This window comes from Phytophthora cinnamomi (genome assembly GCF_018691715.1).
Source record: "Phytophthora cinnamomi strain GKB4 chromosome Unknown Contig86, whole genome shotgun sequence".
In the NCBI taxonomy this organism is placed as follows: Eukaryota; Oomycota; class Peronosporomycetes; order Peronosporales; family Peronosporaceae; genus Phytophthora; species Phytophthora cinnamomi.
Genome location: NW_027151019.1, coordinates 186,231 through 213,083, shown reverse-complemented (window position 1 = coordinate 213,083; position 26,853 = coordinate 186,231). Strand labels below are relative to the sequence as shown.

General features: G+C 55.8%; 6 protein-coding genes across 6 annotated transcripts; 1 reads left to right on the top strand and 5 right to left on the bottom strand.

Annotated features, from left to right (window-relative positions):
* Positions 1–387: 387 nt before the first annotated feature.
* Positions 388–2,643, top strand: IUM83_19555 (uncharacterized protein; the record flags this gene model as incomplete). Its single annotated transcript, XM_067944607.1, has 2 exons — positions 388–558; positions 631–2,643. 2 exons carry the CDS (start codon positions 388–390, stop codon positions 2,641–2,643), a joined length of 2,184 nt encoding a protein of 727 aa, XP_067784723.1.
* A 312-nt stretch (positions 2,644–2,955) lies between these two features.
* IUM83_19554 (uncharacterized protein) lies at positions 2,956–5,778 on the bottom strand (the record flags this gene model as incomplete). The annotated part of the gene is made up of 4 exons (XM_067944606.1): positions 2,956–5,031; positions 5,135–5,476; positions 5,578–5,602; positions 5,696–5,778. The coding sequence occupies 4 exons, from the start codon at positions 5,776–5,778 to the stop codon at positions 2,956–2,958; spliced, it is 2,526 nt and encodes an 841-aa protein (XP_067784739.1).
* A 955-nt stretch (positions 5,779–6,733) lies between these two features.
* IUM83_19553 (MtN3-like protein) lies at positions 6,734–7,566 on the bottom strand (the record flags this gene model as incomplete). Its single annotated transcript, XM_067944605.1, has 2 exons — positions 6,734–7,346; positions 7,406–7,566. 2 exons carry the CDS (start codon positions 7,564–7,566, stop codon positions 6,734–6,736), a joined length of 774 nt encoding a protein of 257 aa, XP_067784741.1.
* A 371-nt stretch (positions 7,567–7,937) lies between these two features.
* Positions 7,938–8,809, bottom strand: IUM83_19552 (MtN3-like protein; the record flags this gene model as incomplete). The annotated part of the gene is made up of 2 exons (XM_067944604.1): positions 7,938–8,574; positions 8,649–8,809. 2 exons carry the CDS (start codon positions 8,807–8,809, stop codon positions 7,938–7,940), a joined length of 798 nt encoding a protein of 265 aa, XP_067784740.1.
* Positions 8,810–9,030: 221 nt separating this feature from the next.
* IUM83_19551 (MtN3-like protein) lies at positions 9,031–9,648 on the bottom strand (the record flags this gene model as incomplete). The annotated part of the gene is made up of 1 exon (XM_067944603.1): positions 9,031–9,648. One exon carries the CDS (start codon positions 9,646–9,648, stop codon positions 9,031–9,033), a length of 618 nt encoding a protein of 205 aa, XP_067784743.1.
* Positions 9,649–10,326: 678 nt separating this feature from the next.
* On the bottom strand, positions 10,327–10,968 carry IUM83_19550 (MtN3-like protein; the record flags this gene model as incomplete). The annotated part of the gene is made up of 1 exon (XM_067944602.1): positions 10,327–10,968. One exon carries the CDS (start codon positions 10,966–10,968, stop codon positions 10,327–10,329), a length of 642 nt encoding a protein of 213 aa, XP_067784742.1.
* Between the last annotated feature and the right edge of the window lie 15,885 nt (positions 10,969–26,853).

Below are 26,853 nucleotides of genomic sequence, written 5' to 3'. Positions count from 1 at the left end.
TACGCCAGGTAGGACTCGTCCGCCCTGAGTCACCTGCGTGTTTTTAGGGACGAAGGGCAGACATTCTGACACGTTCCTCCCTCTCTAAAAGGAGCAACCGGGAGCGCGGCATCAAAGTACGTCGCCGGCACTTTAGTCCCTCGTCTTTTCCTTCTCTAGACACTTAAAAGGAGGAATTATGTGCGTCCGATGACTATCCTATCCTATCGCCAGCTTCTGCGCTGCTTCCCACATTGTTGTCCGGAGCACGTCCAGCGGTGCTACTGCGGCACCTCCATCCACGTGCTCGTGACGTTCGAGTCGGATCCGCCTCCGGCCGCCCAGGGGAGGCTGCTGGTGTGCGCGAGATTCGAGCCGTCCCGCGTCGTCCCCCTCTGGCCCTCCAGCCTGGCAGACGCACCGGGACGCGAGGTCCAGGACGACACCAACGAGCGGAAGCTGCGTCCTGGGGAGGTTGTGTCGCTGCCTGAGAGTCTGCTCCCGTCTGGCAACCGGAAGACGAAGCCGGCGACATGGATCCGAGCGGACAGAGAAGGCGAGGCGAAGCAGAACACGCAGGTTTGGCTGCTGTACAATTGGTAGTTTTAGAAGGACTCTTGTATTAAGATTTTTGTGTGTTGCGTCATCAAGAACGCAACGCTGTACGTGCTCAACAACCACCGGTTCCCCAAGTGGCTCTACAGCTACGACAGCAGCGTGACCAGGACTCAGCGAGAAATGACCCACCACCTGGTCGTGTACGTCTGCCAAGTTACAGGAACCAGGTCGCAGCATGGAGAAATTGACGCCGTGGTGCTAGCGCGCCAGGAGTCACCTGGCTTCTCCCTCGTTTCCTACCGGCGGTCTGGCAACAACGCCAGTGATGCCGGATGTGATCTACCAGCGATCGAAGGAGCATCTGGCAGCACCTTTGATGCTGTTGACGATGATATGTCTGATATGATTTCTTCAACAATGAACGATATGGAAATTGATTTGGGTTCTTCTGAACTGTACGAGACCAAGCCGCCGCATAGTACACACCAACTGCAGTACCAGGTCTTTTCCACCCAGCCGAAGCAGGAGGAAATGCGCCAACGCGTATTTAGTGGGGGGTTCCTCGGTTCTTACCGGCATCAACACGAGGCTGCTGCCAATCCGATTCGACAAGTACTACCTGGACCGAGTAGTCAAGACCGCTATTTGTGGCAGGTGGGGTCAAGTGCACGCACGTGTGGTTTCCTAGACAAGGGGCAGCATCTTCTTATTCTGTGGCGGTTTATCCAACGTTTGTCGTTGCGCGATCTCGGATTTGATGCTGATGCCGTGCACAAAGAGGCCCGAACCTTTTGGCTGCGTGCAGCAGCTGCACTTCGCGAGTCGACACCCGGTTCCAGTCAAGAGTTCGAGGGTGTGGTGCGGTTATTCCTCAGGGATATGTTCAAGAGTGGAGCATCGGTTCCGCCAGCACGCCCAGCAGCGGATAGTGCCAAGGCACCTTTGAGTCGAAAATGCTCCGTCGTCCGAGTTGTTATTCATCTGTTCTTGCGCGCGCTGTCCTCGAGTACTATCCAACGGCTTCTATTTGCTGCGTGCATGGTGCAAAGTAATGCGGCCAGTAAGCCACAGCTGCAAGAGCGCTTCGTGATACTGGTGTCGGATTTATACGACGTGCTTGGCGACCTGTTGGGAGAGGTGACGGCGGATGTAGTCGCGGGGCTACAAGGAAACCAATCCGTCTCACTTCCGGGATTAGTGGATGAGGTGCTGTCTGTCGTGTACAGCCTGCCATGTTTCACTGCGCTACGAGTCGAGATGTCGGCGCTGCTTCTAAGCCGGGAGACAGTAAGCTCCCTGTCTGAGGCATTGAATTGTTCGTTCCAGACCTTTGTAGCCCTGGTGCGAGAGGCGATGATCATGCCGATAAACATGCAGCCTGCGAAAAAATACGGTCAGCAACAACCTTTCGCGACAAGCCCAGGATACGACGACTTGGAATGGAATCAGCGGTGGCTCCTGGAGCCTGGTTCGCTGCAAATGGCTCACGTCGCGCCGGGCGCAGCACGAGACTCTCCAAGTATTGCCGATTTCGCTCAAATTATCTACGAACTCGGCTGTATTGACATCATCATTGCAGACGACATGTCGAGTTTGACGGTGCAATCAGCGTACTCCTTTTCAGGCGGTGAAAATGCAACTCCGATGACGTTGGTGCTTGACGGCAGACTACGCGTGTTTCGCGTACTACCAAGCGGCATTTCGTCCATGGCCAGGACCGCCGGGGGCTGGTCTCTCGGTGATTACACGGCTACTTTTTCGGAAGATGCACACTTATTTAACGTGGATTTCTTCGTGTTTGCCGATGCCAAGACGAATAGACAGACGGACCGCCAAGCTAGCCACGGCGTGGTGCAAATGCGCCGCGTTAGTCTATCAATGAAGCTGGAGGAGAATGTCGGCGTCGGCGCAGGTTCCGCTGACCCCGGAGACTTGTTCGCGTTCGTGCATGGGACTGTGTATGGTTCAATCTACAAAATGCAAAGACTAAACCTATCGGAATCTTCAACAGTGGATCGCGCAGCAGTCTGGAGAGAGGCTGAGTGGCTTGCGCTGTGGAAATTGCAGGCAGGATACATCGCCTTGCCTCGAGTTGGATTTGTTTAAGGCCTGTTGAAGTGAAAGCACCCCGTAAAGTCATGTCCAGGGAGTATATCTCTTGACCAGTGTATTGCAGCTCCACAGTTGAACTAAGTACAGCAGAAGTAAAGCGTAACGTTGCTGAATTATTAGTATTATTTCTTGTTGTCGATCAGCTGCCACTAAAGGTCCATTCATCTGTCTTTCCACTGCGGTCCATTTGATCGCCATGGGGGGATTGGCTTTGTGTCAAGCACAAGGACACTTGCTTAACGCAACACATCCGCATGATTGGACGCAGATCACGTTGAGTTGACGAAGCGGACAGATTAACACTACTCAAATCGCGACGTAGCCTGCCTGAACTTCGCACAACGGTGTCCATTTTAACACGTTCCAAACCACGCTCCGGTCTGCACTCGACATCGAGCAAAGTTCCACGCCAGAGCTTGGGCGGGTGTAGGTCGAACCACACACAGTCCCCTGTAAAACGACGAATAAGTCCCTTGGGTGGGCAGGATCCATGGACTTGTCCGCGTCAAAATCCTGCTCCAGGATGAGTGACAGGCTGATCCGACGCACTATCGTCCCTGCGCTCTTTGTTGGGTTTGCTCGCGCGGCTTCAGGGGGTCCAGATGGAATATATGCGGTTTCCTCTTTGAAGGCGAAGAAGCAGAGGTCCAAGCACTGACCGTCATCGGAAGGCATGATCCGGTAGTCACCGATAGACCACCCTCCAGCCGTAGCAATCACTGTCGAGATGCCACTTGGAAGCACGTGAAACCCACGCAAACGGCCGTCCACTACCAGCTCCATGGGCGACATCGCCATGGCGCCGTCGAACGATAGCGCCGTGCGCAGCGACATGCTGCCTCTCTCTACTGTTATATCAACGCAGCCAAACTCACGGATGAGTTGCGCGACTGCAACCAGGTTTAAAGCTGCTCGCGCGTCGCGCTTTGTGCCGTTTTCGAGGGCGTTAAAGTGTAGTGACCCGGGGTCCAGAAGCCACCGATTGTTCCACAGGCTCTGAGATGCGCCACCATTTTCTACATCACCCCAACGCTGCGGCCGAGGGTCTTGCAGCTGCCGCGAAACCAACATTGTCTCGTGCGCTTGCGCTGCGAATACGTAAAAGACACGATTCAATGCATTGGACAGAGCATGCGGCGTCTGTCGATCCAGAAGCAGAGCCGAAACTTCTTCTCGGAGAACACTAAAATGTGACCCGCCGTAAATGAGAGACAAGACATTATCCACGAGCGCTGGTACGGGACTTGACTGCCCTCCTGCCACATCAGCACCAGCACTCGCAAACACCTCGCGCAGTACGACACTAAGGATGTCATACAAGTCCAGAACGAGTGACACAAACCGTTCCTGAAGCCACTGCTTATTTGACGCACCATCCCCCACTTGGCACGCTTCACGGAGAAGCCGCTGAACAGCGCGAGCTGAAATCGCGCGCAGGAACAGATGAACAGTCGCTCGAATGGTGGCTTGGTCGCGAACTGGTTGGGTATTTGTGTCAGGCGCTTGCGCTGCTCTGATATCGAAAACGTTGCTGAGAAACGACGCCACAACTCCCTCGAGATCGGTGCTGAAGCTGATCGACGGTCCGCGGAGTGCGGCTGCTGCACGAAGCCAGTGTGAGTGAATGTGGGTCTCCACCGTGTCAGCGCTGAACTTGACATCGCTTAGCGATACACGCTGGATGAAGCGCCACAGAATAAGTAATTGCTGAGCCTTTTCACGAAAGGAAGGCTCGCGAACGGCAGCCTCCTTCTGCCAGAGATATTCGTCCTTCAAAGCTTCAACTGCTGTGCCTGGATAGACGCCGTCGCGAACCCGACGCGTTGAACCGGTCAGTGGTTGGAGCATGGAATTTGTTCTTCGCGATGGATCTGGCTGCTCCAGCCGCAAATATTGATGTTGCTGCTGTTGACTTATCGCTTGTGGCTGCTGCAACCGCCACTGCTCGTCGTAGCGCTGCTTGACTCTAAGGGCCCGGGTTTTGCTGACGCGGAAGCGTTCACGGGACAGTTCAGGAGCCACGTGATCATATGTATCAACTTCCATGCCGCCGTCCGACATTGAAGAAGCCATTTCGGGCGCGTCAACCTCAACAGCAGCGAATTTGGCGTCCGAGGTCATCTCCACAGCCGGCAGATCGCAGCCCGCGTCGGTCGAGTTGTTTCCCGAGCGTCGATACGAGATGAGACTGAACCCTGGCGACTCGTGACGCGCGAGAACGGCGGCTCCTACCTCTCCGTGCTGGGACCTCTCGCCGGTGAGCTGAAAAACGTAGACGACCAGGTGGTGGGTCATCTCCCGCTGCGTCCTGGTGACGCTGCTGTCGTAGCTATAGAGCCACTTGGGGAACCGGTGGTTGTTGAGCACGTACAGTGTGGCGTTCTGAGTATATAGTGCGTCCGATCCGCCGTCACATGCACAAAAACACATTAGATGCTGTTCCTCCCGGGGTGCAGAGTGGCTTAATTCCGAGCCAAATGGGCACCTTGGTCGTCTGCTTGGACTCGCCCTCTCTGTCGGCTCGGATCCAGAGCGTCTGCTTGTGCTGGCGGCCGCTGGCCAGCAGACTGGCGGGCAGCGCCACCCTCTCGCCGGGCTGCAGTTTGCGCTCGTGGTCCTGATTGCCGTCCTCCTGCTGGGGCGAGTCCGGCAGGTTCGCGGGCCAGAGCGGCACGACCCGCGACGGCTCGAAGCGCGCGCAGACCAGCAGACTCGCCTGACTGGAGGGCGACAACTCTGCGGCGAACGTCACCATCACGTGGACGGAGGAGCCGCAGTAGCAACGCTGCACGTGCTCCGGACAGCAATGCGGGAAGCACCTCAAGAGCTGCGAACGACAGAGTAGAACAAGGTAGAACGGGGAGGTCACTCTGCCTATCAATCTACGCTGCGTCCATGTTAATTGGCGTGCAACAGCGGTGGACGCACCTTGACGCCGCGCTCGCGGTTGCTCCTGCAGAGAGAGAAGAGACCGGGAGATAGGAGGACGGGATCAGCAACATGGAGGTGGGATCTTTTTTTCGGGGCATGGGGTGGGGCGCCCTACCTGGCGTAGTAGCGGCGGAAGAGCGGGTGGTCCGCTTCGCTGCAGCTCAGGCGCATGAATCGGCACGACACGACGCGCACCATTACGCCAGGCGAAGAGGATTCCGAGATGGGACTGGAAGCTACGGGGGACTCGTGGGGCCAGTGGGCCCAGAATAGGCACTGACGGGGGACGTACGAGAAAAAAACTACCACCTCTTTGGCTCGCTGAGTCACGCATCTACCGTCCCACGCGCTGCGTCGCTCGGGCTGGCTGGGCTGGCTCTGCTGGTGAGGTCTCTTGTATGGAGGGAGTCCGTCCGTTGTCAAGCCTGCTCACCACCTATTACATGTACAGTACACTGGTCGGGCCCAAATAGAATCGGAACTGACGCCAGCAACGCCTCAGCTGGACTGTAACCATTCTGCTGTAGCCATTCGGCTGTAACCATAAACCAGACAGTTGCGAGGACCAAAACGGCCTGGGCAAGTCCGCCTGCGACCGAGGCGAGAGACGTTGAACGCAGTTTTGGTCGTTTTGGTCGCCATATGGGGCTCATGAGGGCGAATAAAGGTGGGGGATCCCGGCTGCAACTCATTTTTGTTTCAAACCCTGACCTCGCTATAAGGAACAGCGACTGGGCAGAATGAGAAGCGAGGGGTGCGTTCTAGGTGAAGCCAGTGCGCCAGCATTCCAGCTTCTTTCCCGTGTTCTGCGCTGGTAAGCAATCGGGGCTCGAGAGCATATCTCTGCAAATGAAACCTCGACCGCTACTAAAAACTTGGCCACAGAGCTACAGTAATACTTCTCTAAAGGCCGCTGTGCCGATGGTTGCAAACAAACGTCATCAATGGCGAGTGGAGAGTACAATGTAACGCACCTCAGTTGTAAGGAGACAAGCACGTTGAAGCTCCAAACAAAACGTAGCTATATTTATATAGCCTTCGCTGTTGACTACCAAATGTAGCTATTCCGTACCAAAGGTTCACGAGTTCAACCATAGTATTTGCACTCTCAACGCACGAAAGTAAGTCTTTTGGCATCGACGTTCACTCGATCTCAGACCTTCTCTATCGGCGTGGCCAATGGCTGGTACACTGGGCTATTGGTCGCGTTGTCCTTGGGCGACACGACGATCGAGAGCTGCTTGTCGGCGAGCGGGCACGGCTCCTCTTGGGCGATGACCGAGCGGGTCGGGCGGAAGCGCATGTACACCACGATCTGCGTGATGCTGAGCATGATACCTATGATGTTGATAGACATGATGATCATGTCGTTGTCCACGATCGAGAGCGAGACCCACAACACCGTGTTGAAGAGCATCATGACGCTGATGTTGACGGGCAGCGACGCCGCCGACTTGCTCCTGATCACGTGCCGAACCGTGCCCAGCGGAGACGCGTACATCCAGATATTGACCACCAGACCGGCGTAGCCCAGCGTCTTGCCCACTTGGTAGTCGCTCTGGTCTGTGACGCCGGTGACCCCAATAACGACATACACAGCGATGACGACGCAGAACAACAGTCCCCAAGCGAGAAGCCGGTGAAGCGAGCGGCGGTCGACGGCCCAGCGATAGTAAATAGCCATGAACACGATCGAAGCCACTTCACCGAAGAGCTGCGTCGCCATGAGCGGGAAAATGCTGTCGATCAGGTACCCATACACGACCCTGAACGAGCGACAGTTAGTTCGCTTCTCGAGGCGATCGAGGAGGTGACAGCTACTTACCACAGGTAGTTGTTGACGATCATTGCCACCAGAGGCAGGGCCGGCATTTCGCCCGTGCTCTTGTGCTTGTGGATGTTGATGATGTCGGGCCCCGGGCTCAGGATCATGCCGCACTGCGCAATGGAGGTCGCCACCCGTAGCAGAGTCACCCAGACCCCCATCGTCTCGCTCGAAGCAGGTTCGAAAATGAGGGCCGGCACTCGGCTTCACACACGGCGATGAGTCCATGGAGCAAGAGTCTAAACTCGTTGATGCGAAGGCCCAAGGACGCAAGTCGAGAATCGCGGTCTAAACTTGCTGATGCGAAGGCCCCATCCTCTTTCCCGGCGCGCCTGGGCCATCGGCGTGCGTCCCGCCGGTCGTAACGCTTGTGCACATCGCCCGAATCGATCCCGAGCGGCACGCTGACGTGGTACACGGTGCACAGTGCACCGATACATGCATGTTCAGCGACGCATCAAGCCATGCACAGAGCGAGTGGGCTAAGTCAAAAGTGTCATTAATGTATGTCATCGGAGACGCAGAGGATCTACTATTCGTCTCTGGGCCGCGTCGCCTCTATTGGGGAAGCTAGCGCCTGGTACATGGGGCTCTTGGAGGCCTCCAGCACCCCGTCCTTGGGCGAGATGACGATCGCGATCTCCTTGCCCGAGAACTCCAGCGCCTCCTCCTGAGCGATCGCTGGGTGCTTTGGTCGGAAGCGCATGTATAGCGAGATCTGGATGATGCTCAGCAGGAAGCCGGCGATGTTCAACGACATGATGAGCATGTCGTCGTCCACGATGGAGATGGCGACCCACAGCGCGGTGGTGACGAACATCATGACGCTCAAGTAAATGGGCAGCGAGGCTGCCGACCGCGTGCGCAGCACGTGTCGGACGGTGCCCAGCGGGGACGCGTACATCCAAACGTTGATCACGATGCCGACGTAGCCCAAACTTTTGCCCACTTCGTCGTTGCTTTGGTTCGTGAGGCCTGCGATGCCCAGCACCACGTACAGCGTGATGGCGGCGAATGCTGCAGACCCTGCGGCGAGCAGCTTGTGTAACGCCGGCCGGTCCGTCGCCCAGCGGTAGTAGACCGCCGTGAACACGAAGGCGGAAAGCTCACCGAAAAGCTGTGTCGCCATGAGCGGGAAGATGCTATTGGTGAGGTACCCGTACAATGCCCTGGAGGTAACGAGTCGGTTTAACTTTAATGTAGCTGTGGTGACGGTGCAAAGGGGACTTTCTAGTGGACGCACCACAGGTGGTTGTTGACGATCATCGCTACCAGCGGCAGCGCCGCCATCTCGCCGGTGGTTTTGTGCTTGTGGACGTTGATGATGTCGGGTCCCGGACTGAGGATCATGCCGATCTGCGCGATGGACGTCACGACGCGAAGCGCTGTCACCCAGACCGCCATGGTCGCTGGAAACGTGGTGAGGAGCTCGAAGTGGATTGAAAAGTGGGCAACATGGAATCGCTCAGGTTGGAATCGAGGTCAAGTGGCGTCAGGATTTGCGACCCGAGTAGAATATTGATTGGGCGAAAAGCACATTGAAGCGACTTGTAATCAGTTTTGATAGGACGAGAGCATCTCCAGTTCTAAGTTCACCAACTGAAAAATCCCAAGGAAGTTGTGTCTCAGCCTGCCCTGTGTGATGTTGGCGACGACAGCATCTTGTACACTGGGCTCTGGATGGACAGCAGGTCAGCTTCACACTTGGCGTTTGGCGTGACGACAACAATTGATACCTCACTGGTGTCGCCGTTTTCTAGGCTCTGAACCGAACCTTCGTCGCCTGTTGGGCGGTAGATCATGTAAAACACAATCTGGACGACGCTCAGCAACGATCCGATGGCGTTGAGACCAGCGACGAAGTAGTCGCTGTCCACGAGTCCCGAGACGACCCACAGTGACGTCGACACAAAGAGCATGAGGCTCAGATTGATCGGGATCGAGGCTGCGGACTTGGTCTCCATGACGTGCTTCAGCGTTCCCAGTGGGGACGTGAACATCCACACGTCAATAACGATGCCGACGTATCCGAGGTATGTCCCGACTTCCGAGTAGGACTGGCAGGTAGCTCCTAGCAGTCCGAGGACTGTGTACAGTGAGAGCGCACAATGCATAGCGAACGCCCACGCGTAGAGTTTTCGGAGCTCCTTGCGCTTCTCAGGTACACTCCAGCGGTAGTAGACGGCGTTGTACACGGTCGCAGCAAGCTGGCCGAAAACTTGCGTGGCGAAGAGCGGGAACATGCTGTCCGTCACGTATGCGTAGACCAACCTTCAGAGCGTCGTCAATCAATGCCCTGCTTCTTAATCGGAGCACAATGTATTAATACTGGAACGTACCAGAAATGGCAGTTGACCACCATGGCGACCAGCGGAAGCGCAGCCAGCTCTCCGATCTGCTTGCGTCGGTGGACCCGGGAGATGTCTGGAACAGGGCTCAAGTTGAGCACCACCTGAGCGACGGCGGTCGCCACACCGAGCAGCGTGTACCAGAAGCCCATGGGTGGAAATGAGCTAGCAAGATCGGAAATGAGCACGGTAGCGTTAAACAGCTCACGTAGTTGCGCAATGGGCACTATGACTGAAGTCGTTTGAGGATTTTGTCACCAACCGTAGCAAAGATGTAATCTGCTAAACAGTAAATAAAGCCTTGCTCACCCCTTCTTTTGTGTCCTGTTGTGTACTGAATAGTTTTGTAGCGGCAGTCTGATTGCGCTTTTTCATGATTAGTTGGCTACATTTCGCTAGTCGACCAATCACTGCTTGCGGCTCGTTCAGAAAGTCCGGCTATAAAGGCAATGCAGGGCGTTCAAAGTGCTCTGGTCGTTAGCTAACAGACATACAGCAAAATAAAACGTGTGTTGCCAGATGTGTATCTGTATATCTTCTTCTACTGTAGCGTCGTACATGTACCGGTATCTCTCACACGGTTTTGCCTAGAGCTGGTGACGCGATAGGTTTGTACGCGGGACTCTCAATAGTCACCACCACCCCGGCGTCTTTGGACGTGGGGGACACGACGACCGGCAGCTCCCCATTCGCGCCGTACTGCTGGTCCGGCAGCGCGTTCACACCTCGGCCGGGGTGGTAGATGTGGTATAGCACCATTTGACTGGCGCCGAACGCAACGCCAGCCAGGTTGAGGCTCGTGATGAAGTAGTCGCTGTCGAGCAAACCGGTGATGACCCATAGAACCGAGGACGCGAACATCATGATGCTGAGGTTGATCGGGATGGAGGCGGCCGACTTGGTCTCCACGACGCGCTTGAGAGTGGTCAGCGGGGAGACAAACAGGCAGAGGTTGATGGCGACGCCGGCGTATCCCATCAAGATGCTGCCGTCGTAGTTGGTCTGGCCTGTGACGCCGGCGAGGACCAGCACGAAGTAGAGTGTGACGATGCAGTAGATGACGATCCCAATGACGTACAGCTTGACATTGTCCTTGCGCGCCTGCGGCGGGCTCCACTTGAAGTATATGACGTTAAACACAATCGCAGCGAGCTGACCGAAGCCCTGCGTGGCTGCCACGGGGAAGAGACTGTCGCGCAGAATGCCATAGCACATCCACAAGTGGCAGTTGACCAGCATGGACACCAACGGCGCTACAGACAGCTCTCCTATGCTTTTTCGGCGATGGATCGAGTAGATGTCCGGTCCGAGGCTTAGGTTGAGCATGACTTGCCCGAGAGCAGTCACCACGTCGAGAAGAGTCATCCAGCCGCCCATAGTCGAGATAAAAACCTGTGCGCTGTTGTTCCTGTGGGACTAGAGGTAAAATGGGGAATGGGCAGTCGTTGCCAGCGTCTGCCACTCGAAGGTGGCGGTTGCTGGCCAAGCGTAGGCACGTCACGCTTGAAACCCAAGCATCTCGATTGGATGGAGTTTCGTGATTGGTTCGAACGTCAATTTGAAGGGCATTTTGGACCGGAACAGATGTAATCACAAAGCTTGGGTGGGGCTGTACCATCGATCTCACCGGCGCCGCCATGTTGGTTCTGTTGATGACGAAGGTCATCGACGATGTACAGCGCAAAGCACTAGCAAAATCAGTTCGAAAAGTACCAGAGTGCGGAGTTCATTCACTGAAATCGGAGTAGCAAGGCACCAGTAAGAGCAGAAATCTACTACAACTAACAGAGTATCCTGTATGTTTGTCTGTAAGTCCGTCCGTTCTCTATCTTGGGGGCTTAGCCTGCCGTAGAGCATCGTCGGGGGAGCGCCCTTCCCGCCTGGCGACAGTGTATTAGTAGCCTACCCTATGGCATCCCACCATCCTTTTGACTGGCTAATCTATGCCCGATATTACAAAAATAGCCTTGCGTTATATTTATTCGTGCTGTGATAGGCTGAAATTGCCACCCCGCTAAAATTTCCGTTTTGAATTCGAATTCGGGCGCGGCGGAGCGACGCAGGGCGCGGACGGCGGGCGCCGCTGCGAGCCCCACAGGACGCGAGCGCCGCACAGCGACGACGGTGCGCTGCGTGCGCGATATAGCAACCCGTATATGCGCCCTAAAGTCGATAAAGTTAATAGACGACGACCTTCTGGGCGTGAGCTAAATACATAATATATTATTACTGCTCTGTGATTGGCCGAAATCCTCTCTGTTAGAATATATTGCTATTCGGGGTGCCACACACATTTCGCGATACAGCGCGCGAAATACAAGACGTGCGCTGGACAGGGGTGATCCCGGACCTTCAAGCACCTTCCACAGGACCTTCAAGCACGCAGGATCTTCAAGCATGTTGGACATTCGTGCACCGAACGCGATCGCGTAGTAGTAGAGCGAGCTGGAACAGCGAGCGTAACGGGTTGGGACAAACGGTATATCCAGTAGTGAAGCGAGCTGGCACAGCGAGCGTAACGGGTTACGATGAATGGTCCTTCAAGCGCGACCTGCGGGACCTTCAAGCACCGACCTGGCACAGCGAGCGTAACGGGTTGGGACGAACAGTATGGTAAGTAGTGGAGCGAGCTGGGACAGCGAGCGCAACGGGTTGCAATGAACGGTATGGTAAGTAGTGGCCTAGCGAACTGGCACAGCGAGTGTAACGGGTTGCGATAAATTGTCGATGAAGTACGCCGGACCTTCAAGCACTTCGGACCTGCAAGGCCGCAGGACCTACAAGTACCGAGCGCTATCCGTTGTAGTGGCGCGAGCTGGCACAGCGAGCGTAACGGGTTGTGACGAACGGTATATTCAGTAGTGGAGCGGGTTGGGACGAACGGTATATTCAGTAGTGGAGCAAGCTGGCACAGCGAGCGGAACGGGTTGCGAGCAACGGTATGTTCAGTAGTGGAGCGAGCTGGCACAGCGAGCGTAACGGGTTGAGACGAAAGGATTGCCAAGTAGCGTAACGGGTTGCGCCGAACTGTAAACCCACCGGAGCGATGCGGAGGGGGCTATGACAAATAGTGGAGCGAGCTGGAACCGCGAGCGTAACCGCCTATGACTAACCACACACACCGCCGCGAAGCGGCGGCGATCGGCTAGTCTACCACAACTAACCGAGTATCCTGTAAGTTTGTCTGTAAGTTCGTCGTGTTCCGCCCTTGGGGCATCAGCCTGCCGTAGCGCATTGTCCTACCGCCCTGCATTAGCGCATTAGTAACCTGCCCTATGGCATCTCACCATCTTCCGGACTGGCTTATGTTTGCCCGATATTACAACATAGCCATGCGTGATAATTATAACGCGCTGTGATTGGCCGATTTTGCCTCAGCGCTCACATTTCCTTTTTGAATTCCGCGCGCGGCGGAGCGAGGAAGCGCTCGGACGTCGGGCGCTGCAGCGAGCCCCACAGGACGCGAGCGCCGCACAGGGACTAAGGTACGCTTAGCTACATAGTTTCCTAACTGTAATAGAAGTGTCGGTTTCGGGAGTTCCGCCTGTTGGGATAACTGGTACCTTCAGGGCAGTCGAGGTATTATAGTGTGGGATTAAGGGCGGCCTGGTGCCTACTCCGGTGGGGCCACGGGGAGTTGCAGTGGGTTCCACGACACGGCCATGTAGTCGAGACTCCCCGTTGGCGCACAGATGCCAGGCAGGCCGTCCCGAATCTGCAACATTGCTCTCTTGCTTGCATCCCGGGTTTAATTACCTTGGAGAATGGCATTTGGGTACTGCAGCTCTCCACTATACTGACCGTTACTTTCTCTAAAGTGGGTAGCAATACCCATTTTAAGATGATAAGAAAGACTGCAGCTGGCACCCGCCGCCGACGTAGGATTGCGCGTGCCCTTGCCGCAGCGACCGCTCTTGGGAGCCGCGACCCTGAGGTGCCCACGTCCGCCCGCCAGCGGCGTGGGAAATCTCATACCAATCCGGGGTAAATGGGGCAGATCTCGGCGAAGCCGGTGACCTGCCTCATCTCCGGGCCAGTGGTCGTGTATGGGACCGGCGCTTTAGGTGGACGCACCTATTTGCGCTTCTGTGTCCGCGGCGGGGCGCGTGTATAGGACCCTGGAAATGGCGACGGTGTTCTTAGACTTTATGTCTAACGCGTCATGTGACTCTGTTGCGTGTACGCAGCCCAGAATGGCTCGAACGAAAAGGAAATGGACGCGCGAGGAGATCGAGCAGGCCTTGCGGGACAACGAGCGTATCAACGCAACCCCGGCTGCTCCAGAGGAGCCTGCCGCTAAAAGGCGCCGCCAAGCGCGTCGGAGGGCTAAACGATACAACTTAAACAAGGAATTTCAATCGCTTATCGTGACAGACACGGCCGCTACTGTCACGGCTGTCGAGAGTCATGTTGCGGCCGGAAACACGTCTGTTGGGCCTCCACCAATCCGCAGAGAAGAACCTCCGGTCCAGGCAGCGGCGCCTGTTGATTCTACAGTTGTAGCAACTGATGTCAGCACAACGGAGCAAGTTCCTGGCTCGACCCCGGCGGAGGCAGCGCGTAGGAGGCGCGCTGCAATGACGGCGTCTCAAACAGAACGACGCCGCGCGCGAGACAGAGAGAGAGCCCGAATTAGAAGGGCGAACATGACGGGATCCCAACGCGAGCGTCAAAGACGTAGAGATGCAGAACGCCAAAGGACACGTAGGGCTCTATTAACAGAGGCCGAACGAAGCACAGCGCGCGAGCAAAGCCGTTTACTACAGGCCGCTAGAAGAGCTAACCAAACCGAGCAACAACGGGAGATCATGCAGGAGACCGATCGTCTACAACACGCCCAACAACGCCAGCAAGAAACGCCAGATGAACGTGAAGAACGCCAGGAACGCGAACGCGTTCGCCAGGAAGAACGTCGGGCTAATCTGACGCAAGAAGAAGCGGAAGCAGAGCGAGTGGCTCTTCGGGAGTATCAAGCCACGGTTCGAGACGCTCAAGAGGAGGAGGTGAGAGAGGAACGACGACAACAGGAGCGTATACGGCGCAGCACTCTTCGCAGAGGTCATGCACTCGCAAACCAGGAGGATTTCAGAGTCTCCATGCTCAGCGGCGACAACATCGTTAATGGGCGCCACAGACTGCCTCCAACTACGATCTGCCCTCATTGCAACGCGTGGAAATGGCCTGCAGAGTCCAAAAAGGCTGTTGTTTGGAGGGAGCGGTGCAGCTACCTTCACTACGAGCTGCGCCTCCGCGACTGCACCAGTTGTACACGGATGCCGAGTTTCGGCGCCGCATTCGTGCCTACAACCAAGTTTTGCCTTCACGTCGATTGGGGCTTCCTGTAGCAACCGGTCCAACTTCAGGGACGTGAACCAAGACGAGAGCGTTGCTGGACAACGTGGTGTATACACGTATCGTATTCAAGGAGCCATGGGGCACTACTTGGGCTCTCTACTTCCGCGTATCGATACGTTCACAAACGAGCCCATGCCCCCAAGTTTGCCCAGATCTACATCGTCGATCCAGACATGCAACAGCGAGCGGAGCGTCGCCGAGGTATTTTCGCTGACCTCCACGCCGGGACGCTGCTGGAGATGGAGCAGATGATGGAGGAGTGCAATCCGTTCGCGCAACAATATCTCAACTTCGCGGAGAAGCTGCGCGCCGACCAGGCGGCGGGAAAGGAGGTGGTTGATATGGTGTTCCGGCTGCACGAGAAGAGGTCAAACCCACGAACCCACAACCTACCAACGGTCTCGGAAGTTGGGGCGACTCTTATCGAGGATGGCAACTTGGACAGCCCGCGCGACATCCTTCTGCGTACTAAAGATCACTCGCTGCTTCGGCTCTTCGAGACGCACTCTGTGTATGACCCGTTGCAGTACCCACTACTTCTTCCGCATGGAGAACTGGGTTGGACCTACACAGACGTGTATGCGAACAACGTGGTGCGCAGAAAGAAGCGTGAAATGTCCCTCCGAGAGCATGTAGCCTACCGGTTATTCCAGAAAGTCGGTGACGAGTCGGTACTGCACCAAGGTGGGCGATTATTCCAGCAGTACTGCGTAGATCAACGAGCCAAGTGCGAGCAAGAGCAACTGCGTTGGGTGGCATCCCATCAAGCTGAACTTCGCGCCGATCAGTACAGCGGGGTTCGAGACGCGCTTCTAAGTGAAAACACGGCGGTTCTGCGCGAGGGCGAAGCCCTATTGACGGAGTACAACCGCGAAACTGGGGCGCTCCAGCACCCCGATGAACCGCAGCGTCGCTCGGGACACTTCCTGGACCAAATCGGCAAGCGCATCGTTCTACCAGCTACGCATTCGGGGAGTCCGCGGGCCATGTACAAGTCTTACCAAGATTCCATGGCTATCGTGCGGGAGTACGGGAAACCGGACGTCTTCGTTACTATGACGTGCAACCCTACGTGGGACGAGATCCAGGAAAAGATACCGGAGCCAAACCAAAGCGCACAAGACCGCCCGGACATTGTAGCCCGCGTTTGGCAGCAGAAATTGGCGGCGATGCTGAAAGACTTGGATGAAGGCGTACTGGGACGTGTTCTGGCGAGGATCTACGTGGTGGAGTTCCAGAAGAGGGGCCTCCCACACGCACACATTCTGATTATTCTCGCAGACGAAGACAAGCCGCGTACAAGACAAATCATCGACAAGTTGTGCTCTTCGGAGCTCCCGGACGCCGAGATCAACCCCAGCTGTACGAGACCATCCTCACTTGCATGATGCATGGTCCATGTGGCGCGGCGAACCCCTCCAGCCCCTGCATGAAGGACGGAAAGTGCACGAAGGGATACCCGAAGCCGTTGGTAGAGGTTACCCAAGGAAACGTGAACGGGTTTCCTGTCTGCAGACGTCGCCGCCGGCCACCGGGAGTACTCAAGTTCAAGGGAAGGGAGTACGACAACGCCACCATTAACCAATGGGTGGTCCCGTACAATCCCTACCTTTCGCAGAAGTACAACTGCCATATCAACGTGGAGGTTTGTACGGCCCTCACGGCGGTCAAATATCTGTACAAGTACGTCTACAAGGGGTCCGACAAGGCTGTAATAACTGTGGAAACGGTTGGCGGGGAGTCGAACGGTGCAAGGATGGATCCCAACGAGATTCTTCGGTACCTGAACGCAAGGTATATATCTCCGATAGAGGCATGTATGCGGCTTCTCGACTTCTCCGTTCAAGGCAAGACGCACTCCATCGTACAGCTGACGATCCACCTGGAGAACGAGCAATTTGTGACCTTCCGTTCGAGCGACAACCCGGATCGAGTTCTCACGCGTGGTCGCCACTCGATGTTGACCCGCTTCTTCGAACTGTGCGCGAGTGAGGCCCCGGAGAACCAAGTTGCAAAGACCATGGTGTACCAAGACATTCCGAAGCTATTCCGATGGGATGACAAGGCAAAGAGATGGGTTCGTCGCAAACAATACCAAGCGGCGCTTGGGCGGATGGTTCATGTGACCCCTCGGGACATGGAGAGGTTCTACATGCGTGTACTGCTGTGTCACCGCAGGGACCTCAGTCCTTTGCCAAGCTTCGGACAGTGGATGGTGTTACGTATGCGTCGTACCGCCAGGCCGCACTCAAACTGGGCTACCTTGAAGACGACGCAGAATGGATTGCGTGTATGGAAGAAGCCGCTGCCTTCAAGATGCCGTACCAACTCCGCCAGCTCTTCGCGACGATCATTGTTTATTCTCAAGTTTCGGAGGTTCGCGTACTGTGGAATCGATTCTACGACGTTCTTTCTGAAGACTTCGCGCACACATACCGGGGCTTGGAAGGACAGGAGAAGGAAGACATGATCAGGTTCCACACACTCAAGGACCTTAACGACCTGCTCCAAATCAATGGCTACGTAGTGGCGGACTTTGACCTCCCTCAGCTGGATGACTACCCGCGGCTGGTGCTGGATTCGCTGCTGCGGAACAACCTCATTCGACGCGAACTGGAGGGGTACCAGCACTCTACCCTTCAAGCCATTGTGGACCAAGAAAGCCAGCTGAACGACGGCCAACGAGCTATTTACGACGAAATCATCCAGGCGGCCGAAGCACCAGTTCAAGGCAACAAGCTGTTCTTTATTGACGGCCCGGGAGGTACAGGAAAGTCAACTCTGCTGCGGCATATCCTGGCGAAGGTGCGACTGTCCGGGAAGATCGCGATTGCTGTGGCTTCGAGTGGAATTGCTTCGCTGTTGCTCATGGGTGGGCGCACAGCGCATTCGACGTTCAAGATACCTCTCAAGCTGAACGACAAGTCGACGTGTGCGATTTACAAACAATCGCGCCTCAAGATGTTGATCGAGCGAGCCAGTTTGGTTATCTGGGACGAAGCTCCAATGACTCACAGGCACGCCTTCGAAGCGGTGGACAGGTCTTTGCGTGACATCATGGGTAACGACCAGGAGCCTTTTGGAGGGAAAGTATTTGTACTTTCCGGTGACTTCCGCCAGATTTTGCCGGTGGTAGTGCGCGGCACACCAGCGGAGACCATCGGCGCGTGTCTGAAGTCATCTACGCTATGGCGACACTTCAAGCAGCTGCATCTCACGGAAAACATGCGTGTACAATCGGCAAGTAACGAAAGCACCGCCGCAGAGCTCGCAGCTTTCTCGGAGTTTCTCCTACAAGTGGGAGAGGGTAGACACGAGGTCAACAGGTCCCTGGGCAGGGACTTTGTGAAGATTCCGCGCGATATGCTGATCGACAACATCTACGAAGAAGGAGACGACATTGAAGACGAAGAAATCACACCTGGAGCTGTTCCACGGGGTTTGAAGAACATTATTGATAAGATGTACGCCGACATCAACGATCCCGAGGTTGCTACGGACGAGTACTTCGCCAACAGGACCATCTTGACGACTACCAACGCCGTGGTGCACCGCATCAACCAAGCTGTCTCTGAACGACTCTCCGGGGAGGCCCGCGAGTATCTATCGGTGGATTCAGTGGATGACGACAACGAAGGAAACTTCTTCGAGCCGGAGGTGTTGCATTCGGTGACTATCAACGGTATTCCTCCACACAAACTTACATTGAAGGAAGGCGCCCCAATTATGATGATGAGAAACCTGAACCCCGACTTGGGCCTCTGCAACGGAACGCGACTACGGGTTGTCCAGCTCAAGCCCCACGTTATTCATGCTACCATCATGACTGGCGAGCGCATAGGCCAAAACGTTCTAATTCCAAGGATCGTCTTCGTCAGCGATGGGGACGCGCGCGAGTTCCCCTTCCGCTTGCGACGCAAGCAGTTTCCAGTTGTACCAGCTTTCGCCATGACCATCAACAAAGCCCAAGGCCAAACCGTCCAGAACCTAGGTTTGTATCTGGCGACACCCTGCTTCTCCCACGGACAGCTCTACGTGGCGCTGTCGAGAGTTACATCCAGGTCCAAGTTCAAGGCTTTGATCGAGTATCCGGAGCTGGAGGAAGACGACGGTGCATACACTGACAACATTGTGTACAGGCAGATATTCGAAGATGCTTAGGCGGAGTAGGCATTCAGCAGTACACACTTCATAATTACATAAATACATGTCTTTTGGAAGTGCGTTTCACATTAGCAATGCATCCCTTTGACGAAACCATCGCCCGCCGGAGCGAAGCGGAGGCGGGCATACCATACCCCAACGTCAAGCGTTGTATAAGCAAACCAACCAGCCCGCCGGAGCGGAGGCGGGCGGCCCACACTACTGTGGCCAAACCCACCCACCGCCGCGAAGCGGCGGCGCTCGGCTAGTCTACCACAACTAACCGAGTATCCTGTAAGTTTGTCTGTAAGTTCGTCGTGTTCCGCCCTTGGGGCATCAGCCTGCCGTAGCGCATTGTCCTACCGCCCTGCATTAGCGCATTAGTAACCTGCCCTATGGCATCTCACCATCTTCCGGACTGGCTTATGTTTGCCCGATATTACAACATAGCCATGCGTGATAATTATAACGCGCTGTGATTGGCCGATTTTGCCTCAGCGCTCACATTTCCTTTTGAATTCCGCGCGCGGCGGAGCGAGGAAGCGCTCGGACGTCGGGCGCTGCAGCGAGCCCCACAGGACGCGAGCGCCGCACAGGGACTAAGGTACGCTTAGCTACATAGTTTCCTAACTGTAATAGAAGTGTCGGTTTCGGGAGTTCCGCCTGTTGGGATAACTGGTACCTTCAGGGCAGTCGAGGTATTATAGTGTGGGATTAAGGGCGGCCTGGTGCCTACTCCGGTGGGGCCACGGGGAGTTGCAGTGGGTTCCACGACACGGCCATGTAGTCGAGACTCCCCGTTGGCGCACAGATGCCAGGCAGGCCGTCCCGAATCTGCAACATTGCTCTCTTGCTTGCATCCCGGGTTTAATTACCTTGGAGAATGGCATTTGGGTACTGCAGCTCTCCACTATACTGACCGTTACTTTCTCTAAAGTGGGTAGCAATACCCATTTTAAGATGATAAGAAAGACTGCAGCTGGCACCCGCCGCCGACGTAGGATTGCGCGTGCCCTTGCCGCAGCGACCGCTCTTGGGAGCCGCGACCCTGAGGTGCCCACGTCCGCCCGCCAGCGGCGTGGGAAATCTCATACCAATCCGGGGTAAATGGGGCAGATCTCGGCGAAGCCGGGTGACCTGCCTCATCTCCGGGCCAGTGGTCGTGTATGGGACCGGCGCTTTAGGTGGACGCACCTATTTGCGCTTCTGTGTCCGCGGCGGGGCGCGTGTATAGGACCCTGGAAATGGCGACGGTGTTCTTAGACTTTATGTCTAACGCGTCATGTGACTCTGTTGCGTGTACGCAGCCCAGAATGGCTCGAACGAAAAGGAAATGGACGCGCGAGGAGATCGAGCAGGCCTTGCGGGACAACGAGCGTATCAACGCAACCCCGGCTGCTCCAGAGGAGCCTGCCGCTAAAAGGCGCCGCCAAGCGCGTCGGAGGGCTAAACGATACAACTTAAACAAGGAATTTCAATCGCTTATCGTGACAGACACGGCCGCTACTGTCACGGCTGTCGAGAGTCATGTTGCGGCCGGAAACACGTCTGTTGGGCCTCCACCAATCCGCAGAGAAGAACCTCCGGTCCAGGCAGCGGCGCCTGTTGATTCTACAGTTGTAGCAACTGATGTCAGCACAACGGAGCAAGTTCCTGGCTCGACCCCGGCGGAGGCAGCGCGTAGGAGGCGCGCTGCAATGACGGCGTCTCAAACAGAACGACGCCGCGCGCGAGACAGAGAGAGCCCGAATTAGAAGGGCGAACATGACGGGATCCCAACGCGAGCGTCAAAGACGTAGAGATGCAGAACGCCAAAGGACACGTAGGGCTCTATTAACAGAGGCCGAACGAAGCACAGCGCGCGAGCAAAGCCGTTTACTACAGGCCGCTAGAAGAGCTAACCAAACCGAGCAACAACGGGAGATCATGCAGGAGACCGATCGTCTACAACACGCCCAACAACGCCAGCAAGAAACGCCAGATGAACGTGAAGAACGCCAGGAACGCGAACGCGTTCGCCAGGAAGAACGTCGGGCTAATCTGACGCAAGAAGAAGCGGAAGCAGAGCGAGTGGCTCTTCGGGAGTATCAAGCCACGGTTCGAGACGCTCAAGAGGAGGAGGTGAGAGAGGAACGACGACAACAGGAGCGTATACGGCGCAGCACTCTTCGCAGAGGTCATGCACTCGCAAACCAGGAGGATTTCAGAGTCTCCATGCTCAGCGGCGACAACATCGTTAATGGGCGCCACAGACTGCCTCCAACTACGATCTGCCCTCATTGCAACGCGTGGAAATGGCCTGCAGAGTCCAAAAAAGGCTGTTGTTTGGAGGGAGCGGTGCAGCTACCTTCACTACGAGCTGCGCCTCCGCGACTGCACCAGTTGTACACGGATGCCGAGTTTCGGCGCCGCATTCGTGCCTACAACCAAGTTTTGCCTTCACGTCGATTGGGGCTTCCTGTAGCAACCGGTCCAACTTCAGGGACGTGAACCAAGACGAGAGCGTTGCTGGACAACGTGGTGTATACACGTATCGTATTCAAGGAGCCATGGGGCACTACTTGGGCTCTCTACTTCCGCGTATCGATACGTTCACAAACGAGCCCATGCCCCCCAAGTTTGCCCAGATCTACATCGTCGATCCAGACATGCAACAGCGAGCGGAGCGTCGCCGAGGTATTTTCGCTGACCTCCACGCCGGGACGCTGCTGGAGATGGAGCAGATGATGGAGGAGTGCAATCCGTTCGCGCAACAATATCTCAACTTCGCGGAGAAGCTGCGCGCCGACCAGGCGGCGGGAAAGGAGGTGGTTGATATGGTGTTCCGGCTGCACGAGAAGAGGTCAAACCCACGAACCCACAACCTACCAACGGTCTCGGAAGTTGGGGCGACTCTTATCGAGGATGGCAACTTGGACAGCCCGCGCGACATCCTTCTGCGTACTAAAGATCACTCGCTGCTTCGGCTCTTCGAGACGCACTCTGTGTATGACCCGTTGCAGTACCCACTACTTCTTCCGCATGGAGAACTGGGTTGGACCTACACAGACGTGTATGCGAACAACGTGGTGCGCAGAAAGAAGCGTGAAATGTCCCTCCGAGAGCATGTAGCCTACCGGTTATTCCAGAAAGTCGGTGACGAGTCGGTACTGCACCAAGGTGGGCGATTATTCCAGCAGTACTGCGTAGATCAACGAGCCAAGTGCGAGCAAGAGCAACTGCGTTGGGTGGCATCCCATCAAGCTGAACTTCGCGCCGATCAGTACAGCGGGGTTCGAGACGCGCTTCTAAGTGAAAACACGGCGGTTCTGCGCGAGGGCGAAGCCCTATTGACGGAGTACAACCGCGAAACTGGGGCGCTCCAGCACCCCGATGAACCGCAGCGTCGCTCGGGACACTTCCTGGACCAAATCGGCAAGCGCATCGTTCTACCAGCTACGCATTCGGGGAGTCCGCGGGCCATGTACAAGTCTTACCAAGATTCCATGGCTATCGTGCGGGAGTACGGGAAACCGGACGTCTTCGTTACTATGACGTGCAACCCTACGTGGGACGAGATCCAGGAAAAGATACCGGAGCCAAACCAAAGCGCACAAGACCGCCCGGACATTGTAGCCCGCGTTTGGCAGCAGAAATTGGCGGCGATGCTGAAAGACTTGGATGAAGGCGTACTGGGACGTGTTCTGGCGAGGATCTACGTGGTGGAGTTCCAGAAGAGGGGCCTCCCACACGCACACATTCTGATTATTCTCGCAGACGAAGACAAGCCGCGTACAAGACAAATCATCGACAAGTTGTGCTCTTCGGAGCTCCCGGACGCCGAGATCAACCCCCAGCTGTACGAGACCATCCTCACTTGCATGATGCATGGTCCATGTGGCGCGGCGAACCCCTCCAGCCCCTGCATGAAGGACGGAAAGTGCACGAAGGGATACCCGAAGCCGTTGGTAGAGGTTACCCAAGGAAACGTGAACGGGTTTCCTGTCTGCAGACGTCGCCGCCGGCCACCGGGAGTACTCAAGTTCAAGGGAAGGGAGTACGACAACGCCACCATTAACCAATGGGTGGTCCCGTACAATCCCTACCTTTCGCAGAAGTACAACTGCCATATCAACGTGGAGGTTTGTACGGCCCTCACGGCGGTCAAATATCTGTACAAGTACGTCTACAAGGGGTCCGACAAGGCTGTAATAACTGTGGAAACGGTTGGCGGGGAGTCGAACGGTGCAAGGATGGATCCCAACGAGATTCTTCGGTACCTGAACGCAAGGTATATATCTCCGATAGAGGCATGTATGCGGCTTCTCGACTTCTCCGTTCAAGGCAAGACGCACTCCATCGTACAGCTGACGATCCACCTGGAGAACGAGCAATTTGTGACCTTCCGTTCGAGCGACAACCCGGATCGAGTTCTCACGCGTGGTCGCCACTCGATGTTGACCCGCTTCTTCGAACTGTGCGCGAGTGAGGCCCCGGAGAACCAAGTTGCAAAGACCATGGTGTACCAAGACATTCCGAAGCTATTCCGATGGGATGACAAGGCAAAGAGATGGGTTCGTCGCAAACAATACCAAGCGGCGCTTGGGCGGATGGTTCATGTGACCCCTCGGGACATGGAGAGGTTCTACATGCGTGTACTGCTGTGTCACCGCAGGGACCTCAGTCCTTTGCCAAGCTTCGGACAGTGGATGGTGTTACGTATGCGTCGTACCGCCAGGCCGCACTCAAACTGGGCTACCTTGAAGACGACGCAGAATGGATTGCGTGTATGGAAGAAGCCGCTGCCTTCAATATGCCGTACCAACTCCGCCAGCTCTTCGCGACGATCATTGTTTATTCTCAAGTTTCGGAGGTTCGCGTACTGTGGAATCGATTCTACGACGTTCTTTCTGAAGACTTCGCGCACACATACCGGGGCTTGGAAGGACAGGAGAAGGAAGACATGATCAGGTTCCACACACTCAAGGACCTTAACGACCTGCTCCAAATCAATGGCTACGTAGTGGCGGACTTTGACCTCCCTCAGCTGGATGACTACCCGCGGCTGGTGCTGGATTCGCTGCTGCGGAACAACCTCATTCGACGCGAACTGGAGGGGTACCAGCACTCTACCCTTCAAGCCATTGTGGACCAAGAAAGCCAGCTGAACGACGGCCAACGAGCTATTTACGACGAAATCATCCAGGCGGCCGAAGCACCAGTTCAAGGCAACAAGCTGTTCTTTATTGACGGCCCGGGAGGTACAGGAAAGTCAACTCTGCTGCGGCATATCCTGGCGAAGGTGCGACTGTCCGGGAAGATCGCGATTGCTGTGGCTTCGAGTGGAATTGCTTCGCTGTTGCTCATGGGTGGGCGCACAGCGCATTCGACGTTCAAGATACCTCTCAAGCTGAACGACAAGTCGACGTGTGCGATTTACAAACAATCGCGCCTCAAGATGTTGATCGAGCGAGCCAGTTTGGTTATCTGGGACGAAGCTCCAATGACTCACAGGCACGCCTTCGAAGCGGTGGACAGGTCTTTGCGTGACATCATGGGTAACGACCAGGAGCCTTTTGGAGGAAAGTATTTGTACTTTCCGGTGACTTCCGCCAGATTTTGCCGGTGGTAGTGCGCGGCACACCAGCGGAGACCATCGGCGCGTGTCTGAAGTCATCTACGCTATGGCGACACTTCAAGCAGCTGCATCTCACGGAAAACATGCGTGTACAATCGGCAAGTAACGAAAGCACCGCCGCAGAGCTCGCAGCTTTCTCGGAGTTTCTCCTACAAGTGGGAGAGGGTAGACACGAGGTCAACAGGTCCCTGGGCAGGGACTTTGTGAAGATTCCGCGCGATATGCTGATCGACAACATCTACGAAGAAGGAGACGACATTGAAGACGAAGAAATCACACCTGGAGCTGTTCCACGGGGTTTGAAGAACATTATTGATAAGATGTACGCCGACATCAACGATCCCGAGGTTGCTACGGACGAGTACTTCGCCAACAGGACCATCTTGACGACTACCAACGCCGTGGTGCACCGCATCAACCAAGCTGTCTCTGAACGACTCTCCGGGGAGGCCCGCGAGTATCTATCGGTGGATTCAGTGGATGACGACAACGAAGGAAACTTCTTCGAGCCGGAGGTGTTGCATTCGGTGACTATCAACGGTATTCCTCCACACAAACTTACATTGAAGGAAGGCGCCCCAATTATGATGATGAGAAACCTGAACCCCGACTTGGGCCTCTGCAACGGAACGCGACTACGGGTTGTCCAGCTCAAGCCCCACGTTATTCATGCTACCATCATGACTGGCGAGCGCATAGGCCAAAACGTTCTAATTCCAAGGATCGTCTTCGTCAGCGATGGGGACGCGCGCGAGTTCCCCTTCCGCTTGCGACGCAAGCAGTTTCCAGTTGTACCAGCTTTCGCCATGACCATCAACAAAGCCCAAGGCCAAACCGTCCAGAACCTAGGTTTGTATCTGGCGACACCCTGCTTCTCCCACGGACAGCTCTACGTGGCGCTGTCGAGAGTTACATCCAGGTCCAAGTTCAAGGCTTTGATCGAGTATCCGGAGCTGGAGGAAGACGACGGTGCATACACTGACAACATTGTGTACAGGCAGATATTCGAAGATGCTTAGGCGGAGTAGGCATTCAGCAGTACACACTTCATAATTACATAAATACATGTCTTTTTTGGAAGTGCGTTTCACATTAGCAATGCATCCCTTTGACGAAACCATCGCCCGCCGGAGCGAAGCGGAGGCGGCATACCATACCCCAACGTCAAGCGTTGTATAAGCAAACCAACCAGCCCGCCGGAGCGAAGCGGAGGCGGGCGGCCCACACTACTGTGGCCAAACCCACACCCACCGCCGCGAAGCGGCGGCGCTCGGCTAGTCTACTACAACTAACCGAGTCTCCGGTGTGTTTGTCTGGTGTCCGTCGTATTCCGCCCTTGCGGCATCAGCCTGCCATAGAGCATCGTCCTACCGCCCTGCATTAGCGCATTAGTAGCCTGCCCTATGGCATCTCACCATCTTCCCGACTGCCTTATCTTTGCCCGAAATTACAACGCATAGCCATGCGTGATAATTATAACGCGCTGTGATTGGCCGATTTTGCCTCAGCGCTCACATTTCCTTTTTTGAATCCCGCGCGCGGCGGAGCGAGGAAGCGCTCGGACGTCGGGCGCCGCTGCGAGCCCCACAGGACGCGAGCGCCGCACAGCGACGACGGTGCGCTGCGTACAAGGTATAGCAACCCGTACATGCGCCCTAACCTAAATAGAGGACGACCTTCTGGGCGTGAGCTAAATACATAATATATTATTACTGCTCTGTGATTGGCCGAAACCCTCTCTGTTAGAATACATTGTTATTCGGGGGTGTCACACACATTTCGCGATACAGCGCGCGAAATACAAGACGTGCGCTGGACAGGGGTGAGTCCGGACCTTCAAACGCGACTTGCAGGACCTTCAAGCACATCCCGCCCGACGTTCAAGCATGCTGGACATTCAAGCACCGAACGCGATCGCGTAGTAGTGGAGCGAGCTGGCACAGCGAGCGTAACGGGTTGGGACGAACAGGAAGTCAAGTAGTGAA